The following is a 6911-nucleotide window of genomic DNA, read 5'->3' as shown; positions in this document are numbered from 1 at the left end:
ACCACCCTTGGAATATGGCGTTCAGTTCTGGTCACCTCATTACAGGAAGGATGGGGAGAGGGAGCAGAGATTTACCAGGATGCTGCCTGGATTGGAAAATAGGTCTTATGAGGCAAGGTTAGCAAAGCTGGGGCATTTCTCATTGGAGCCAAGAATGAGAGGAGACTTAATAGAGGTCTACAAGATTCTGAGAGGCTTAGATAAGGTGGGCAGAACACAACGGGATATGTGTACAAAGTTTAGGGAACACATCAGGGCTATGGGTTTTCTTTTATATACACACACACAGAGTTGTTGGTGCCTGGAATGCATTGCTAGGGATGGTGGTGGATGTTGGGACAATAGGGGAATGTCGAGACTCTTAGACAGGCACACAGATGTAAGAAAAATAGAAGGTTACGAGGTCATTTTATTTTGTAGGTATGTATAGGTCGACACAATACTACAGACTGTGCTGTAGTATTCTAAGTGCCCGATTTACCCATTACCGGCCCCAAAAATCATCCACGGGAACAAGAAGTTGCTGGACATGCGTTAAAAGAAATGTCTCTTTATTAAACAGTCCTGCGCCCATCACTGATCCCAAGCTTTGGCGAGTCCCAGAGGGGAGAGTCCGAGCTGATCTCAGACAGGCCAAACCTGCCTCCCCTTCCAGCTCACCGTTTTGCTGGCACTTCCTTTTCAATCCGGGTGGTGGCTATGTACGACTCCAGCACGAATATGGTCTCATCCACCTGGTTCTCGCTTGAATCCAGCCTGCATGGGGGGGGGGGGGGGGAAGAGGGGGAGTCAAAGACACACTCAGCAGCCAAAACCACATGCCAGCTTAGGATTTCATTCACCCTCTAACCCCACCCGCCAAAAGCCAACAGTGTGAACCCCAAACTTGTACCAATATCCAATGGATACAGAATGTTGGTGACCCACATAGGCAGCGGGCTGATGGAGACTGAGGATGCTGAGGGTAAGAAGGGCTCCCAAAGGGCCTCGGGCGCTGAAGGGTTCCGGATTGGATCAGAGGTTTGGATCTGGAGCTCAGGTGGCCGATGGATCGACCAGGTGTCTGTTGTTGCTGCAGGATCCACAGACACTCAGTAGCCACTTTCAGGTGCATTCTCCGTGAAGAATGCGCCTACAGAAGCCAATGCAGGCTTGTGGAATGGTCATTCAGGTGGCAGCCCTGAAAGCGCTGCGCTGTCCACCTGAAAGGGACAGCTGCAGGAGAGGTGCCTCGGAGCGCACTCCGGCTCCTGTCGGAGCAGGATGTCAGGGCTGTCAGGCAGAGGGGAGGGGGGGCTGAGCTAAAATTGCAAATGAAATACGACATCAGAAAGTGTCCGGTCATACACTTTCGTAGAAAAAAAAATGGGTGGACTATTTTCTAAATGGGGAGAAAATTGAAAATCCCCAGATGCAGGTGAGCTGGGAGTCCTCGTGCAGGACAGCCCGAAGGTAAACGTGCAGGTTGAGTTGGTTAAGAAGGCAAATGCAACAATGACGTTCATTTCAAGAGGGAACTGAAAACAAGCACAGGGATGTGATGTTGAGGCTTTATAAGGCTTCACTTGGAGTATTGTGAGCAGTTTTGTTTGACAGCTCTTGGGCTGTACTCATTGGAATTGAGGAGAATGGGTGAGGGGGAAGTCTCAGTTAAACATTTTGAATGTTGAAAGGCCTGGACAGAGTAGATGTAGAGTGGAGCAAGAGGTGCACAGTCTCAAGCTTGAAGAACATCCGCTTAGAGCAGAGACACGATGAGCAATTTCATCCAGTGAAAGGTGAAGCTGTGGAATTTGTTGCCACAGGCAAATGTTGAGGCCAGGTCATTGGGTGTATTTAAGGTTCTTGTTCAGCCAGGGGCATCAAAGTTTATAGAGAGGTCGGGCAGTGGAGCTGAGTGGGAGAAAGGATTAAATGGCTGGACAGATTCGATGGGCTGAATGGCCTATTTCTACTCGTGTTTTATGGCCTTAAAGTACAGCAACCAATCAATGCTCTAATAATATCCATATTACCAACATTCTTGAATAAATGTTTATCCATTTCCTACCTAGAAAGTCCTATTGGATCACCCCATTGACCAACACTGTCCCATGGCAGGCTGTTCAAATGTGGGAAGAGGGCCCAAGCCCCTTATTTACAGCACCAGTGACCAGGGTTCACTGTCTGTGAGGAGTTTGCTCTCCCTATGATCTATGTGGGTTTCCTCCCACCCTCCCAAGATGTACAGGGTCGGTTGGTTAATTGTCACATGGATTGATCTGGGGTCGAGAGCTGGAGGGGCCGAGAGCTGGAGGGGCTGGTTACCGTGCAGAGGTGGGGGGGGGTCACCAGGTTGGTTGCAGAGATGAAGGGGTTGGCCTGTGAGGAGAGATGGAGTCTGGGGCTGTACTCGCTGGAATTTAGAAGAATGAGAGAAATCTTGTAGAAACCCATATAAAAGGCAGAGTGGAGATGATAGAGGTTGTTCCCATTGGTGGGGGGGGGGGGGTGGTGGGGTGGGGAGACCAGAACGAGGGGACGCAGCCTCAGGATCCAGGGAAGTAGATTTAGGATGGAGATGAGAGGGAACAGCTTTTCCCAGAGGGTGGGGAATCTGTGGAATCTGTTGCCCGCTGAAGCATTGGAAGCGACCTCATTTAAGACGAGGTTGGATAGATTTTTGCAGAGTTGGGGAATTAAGGGATATGGGGAAAAGGCAGGTGGGTGGAGATGAACGGGTTGGGCAGGATGGCCGACTCCTGCTCCTATTTATTATATCTAAATTAACGGGGCCAAAACTGAGTAACTCCCTCAATCTAATGGCTCCCTCCAACCCCCCAATTAATGGCCAGGCCCTTCTGGGTGGGGATGGGGGGGGAATGGTCCTCACATGTTGACGTTGTGTTTGAGTGCCTCCAGTTGCTGCTGCTCAGGAGCCGTGATCATCTCCTCGATCTCCTGCAGCTGTACCTCCACGGCTCCAGTGGCCTGCATCGATGCCATGATGGCCTCAATCCGCTGCGACTTCTCAAGCAGACGCCTGGAAGGGGAGGTCAAAGTCGTGGTCAGCAGCGCACCGTAACGGAGCCAGCGACCTAAGTTCAAATCAAGTGTTCTCCTCAAGTTGTCTGCAGGGGTTGACTCCGGTTAACTCCCTTCCACCAAAAACGTACAAAGGATTGTAGGTTAATGGCCAGAAGGGCCTGTACCATGCTGAGCGTCAGAATTAAAGCCGCCATCCTTGCCTCAGCCCACCCCCTGTATTGAGACAAGCCTTGGATTCAACGGTCGAGGATCGAGCATCTGCGCCCCTCCCAAGGAAACTCGCTTTCATCCTTGTACCTCTGCCCAATACCATCCCCTCCGCTAGGCTTCCCTTTGTTACCCACATATTACCACCACGAGTCTTCTGATGGGCAGGGGGTCATGGGGGAAGAGAGGAAGGCAGTGGCGGAGGAGAGAGAGGGGTAGGGGGCAGGGAGCGAGACAGGGGTGGGGGAGGGGAGTGGGTGGGTTGGAAGAGGGTGAGGGAGGGGGCAGAGTGGAAGGGGAGGGGGAAAGAGGAAGGGGAGGGGGAAGTTGGAGTCTGAGTTGGGATCTACACCCTTGTCCAGACAGCCCCAGCTGGGCTTTCACCGGCTGTGCAGACCTTCACCTCACCTCTTGCCCGTTCTGCAGCTGGGTTCCCAACCCCTCCCGGAAGGCAAATGGCAACCTTAGTGCACTTACTTGTTTTCCCGTGTTTCGTGTTCGCGTCGATCAATGAGGTTAACCACAGTCTGAAATAAAATGTCCAAAAATCAGTCCAGAGATGATTGGGGATCAGAGGTGGAGAGGGTGAGCAAATTTAAATTCCTGGGAATCACCATCTCAGATGATCTTTCCTGGATCCAACACACTTTTATCAAGGTCTGGTACAGGATCACCAATACCCCTGAGCGGAAAGCCCTCCAAAAGGTAGTGGACGTAGGCCAGGACATCACAGACAAAATTCTCTCCACCGTCAAGAACATCTAGAGGGAACGCTGCCGTCGGAGAGCAGGTAGAAAAGCTCATAAAATGGTGTGAGAATAACAAGTTGTGTCTCAACTTGGACAAGGGAGAAGGTTGTGGACTTCAGGAGGATGAAGGTCGACCACTCCCCACTGCACACCAACGGTTTTATCACAAAGATCCTTGGACCTATCCTGGACCCACCACACCTCCTCATGATCAGGACCGACACTTCCTCAGGGGGTTGAGGTGGGTAAGGCTACCGGCCCCCATCAGCCTGTTTGGGTGCATCAATGTGTGGGACGGTAGCTGTAAAGCATCGGACCAGAAGTCTAGAGGGTCATTAAAACAGCTGAGAAGATCACTGGGTGTCTCCCTTTCCTCTATTGATTACATTTACCAGGAACGTTGCCTAACTAGGGGTCAAGGAATTATAGAAGACTCTCCATCCAGCACACAGGATCTTTGACCCACAGGCTGGGAAATTGCTTCTTCCTGGGGCATGGCTTCACGGAGGGCTGTGGTGGGCCTTTCAACAGCCCTTCCAAGTGAAACAACATTTCATTTGTGAATCTGCACGGGTCATCAGCTTCATCCCGTGCTCCTGTTGTGGTCTCCCCTACATCGGAGTGATTGGGAGATCACTTCTTTGAGTACCTCGTCTCTGCTCAGTGCAACAGCATCGATCTCCCAGTGGCCACCCATTTCAATTCCCCTTGCTGATATGTCTGTCCATGGTCTGATGCACAGCTGGACTGAGACCACCCATAAATTAGAGGAACAACACCTTATCTTCTCCAACCAGATGGCATTAACATTGACCTTCAGTTTTCGTTGGTACACTCCCACACCCCCTTTCCTCTAGTTTTCACTCTTCCTTTTTCCTTCCTTTCACAGAGCCAATTCTCACCTTTCCTCTCTCCTGATCTCTCATCATGCCCAATGAACACCTTTTGCCTGTTGATCGGTACTTTCCCCCACCCCTCTATTAAGGTGCCTGCCTCTCTATTACCTCTACCTTGAGGAAAGGCTCAGGCCTGAAATGCCGGGAATATGTCTGGATGGAGAACCTGTTTTATGAGACAAGGATAGCAGAGCTTTTCTCTTTGAAGTGAAAAAGGGTGAGAGGTTACTTAATAGAGTTGCAGGTGGACAGGGTGTAAAGAAAGCTTTTTGGCATCTTAGCCTTTATAAATCAAAGTATTGAGTATAGGAGTTGAGATGTTATGTTGAAGTTGCTTAAGACATTGGTGAGGCCAAATTTAAAATATTGACAGGAATTATATCAATAAGAGTGAAAGAGTTCAGAGAAGATTTACTAGGATGTTGCCGGACTTCAGGAGTTGAGTTACAGGGAAAGATTAAGCAGCTTAGGACTGTGACAGAGTATATAGATATTCATGTGGTTTTGCAAGCAGAGAGAGTCAAATAGGTTTTCTCTCGGCATGCGTGAGAGATCACTTCTACAGTGTTAAAGCCAGTGACAGCAGCTGGGACTGGAACAGGACAAGCTGGCAAGCCCCATTTGGAAGACAACCCTTGTGGTTCATGCAAGAGGACTGGCTGTCCAATGTTTCACTTGGAATCAGTGAAACCTAAAGGAACTCTGTGGTGATCAGAAAGAAAGAGGTTATCATCTGGAGAACCTTGACGGTTTTGTCAGCAAGACACTGGAGTGACTGGTGGAAGTACATCAGTTGTGGATGTCCTGGAACAACAAATCTCTCTCTGAAAACCGACAAGAACCTTCCTGAGTGGTAACCATTTACCTTTCGAGCACCAAAACCTGGTGAACTTTATACATGTTAAATTCTCTGCACAGTGTAAGAATTGCCTGCAACCAGTGAACTTGGAGGAATGAGAAGAACCAAAGAACTTTTCTGAACTTACAGACACATTACACACACGTGCGTTTGGAATTAGAAGGGGGTTATGTTAAGTAAGTCAATAACGATAAGTTAAAGTTTGATTCAATTTTCATGTTTAAAGATAATTAAAAGCAACTTTTGTTTAAGTAACCATTTGTCTTGGTAAATATTTTGGGGTCCACTGGGCTTGTAACAGGACTTTATTCCTTGGAGCGAAGAAGAGGGAGATTTAATCGAGGTTTACAAGAGAGGTATAAACAGAGTTGGCTTTTTCGGGGGAGATAAATACGAGAGGTCATAATTTTAAACTGAAAGGGGAAAGGTTTCCCTAATGTTTCCCTAAACATTAGGGAAAAGTTCTTCACTCAGAGGGTGGTAGGAGTGTGGAATGGGCTGTCATCTGATTTGGGGAATGCAGGTTCGATCTTGAGTTTTAGGAACAAATTGGATAAAAACATGGATGGGTGATAGAGGATTATGAAATGGAAGCAGGTCAATGTGATTAGCGGAAAAATGATTGGTACAAACTAGAAGGGCCGAATGGCCTGTTTTCTGTGCTGTAGAGTTCTATGGTTCCATGCTTTTCCAGGGAAGGAATAGCAAACACCAGAGGACATGTGCACAAAGTGAAGGGAGGTAAGTTTTTACACAGAGAGTTGTGGGCACCTAGAGTCCATTGCCGGGGTGGTGGTGGAGGCTGGAACATTAGGGGACATTTAAAAGACTCAGGCACATGGATGGAAGAAAAATAGATGGAAGATTGTTGAGTAGGTTTATACTGTGCTGGAATGTTCTATATTCCCATTACCTTCAAACCCACCCTCAGTGAGAACCTGTTGATGTTCCGGGGGTAGGAGTTGGATCATCCAATGATTTCGCCCTCAAGGCCTCAACTGAGACCTTGCTGCACCCAGAGAACATTACAGCACCGAAACAGGACCTTCAGCCCTTCTAGACTGAGCTGAACCACTGATATGCACCCAGTCCATATTCCTCCGTACCCCTCTCATCCATGTACCTACCCAAGTTCTTTTTTAATGTTAAAATTGAGCCCACATTCACAATTTC

General features: G+C 48.6%; 1 protein-coding gene across 2 annotated transcripts in view; it reads right to left on the bottom strand.

Moving 5' to 3' along the window:
* Window positions 1-534: 534 nt before the first annotated feature.
* The window catches only part of polr3c (polymerase (RNA) III (DNA directed) polypeptide C), a 29417-nt gene continuing 23040 nt past the window's right edge, over window positions 535-6911 (bottom strand). For both annotated transcript variants that reach the window (XM_069940601.1, XM_069940602.1), the window contains exons 13-15: window positions 3712-3761; window positions 2873-3022; window positions 535-756 (exon numbers count right to left, since the gene is read on the bottom strand). In XM_069940601.1, coding sequence (XP_069796702.1) covers window positions 657-756; window positions 2873-3022; window positions 3712-3761 — 300 coding nt within the window. In that variant the 3' untranslated portion in view covers window positions 535-656. The remainder of the gene's footprint in view (window positions 757-2872; window positions 3023-3711; window positions 3762-6911) is intronic.

The sequence above is a fragment of the Narcine bancroftii genome, chromosome 5 (genome assembly GCF_036971445.1).
Source record: "Narcine bancroftii isolate sNarBan1 chromosome 5, sNarBan1.hap1, whole genome shotgun sequence".
In the NCBI taxonomy this organism is placed as follows: domain Eukaryota; kingdom Metazoa; phylum Chordata; class Chondrichthyes; order Torpediniformes; family Narcinidae; genus Narcine; species Narcine bancroftii.
This window is presented reverse-complemented; position numbering and strand designations above follow the sequence as displayed.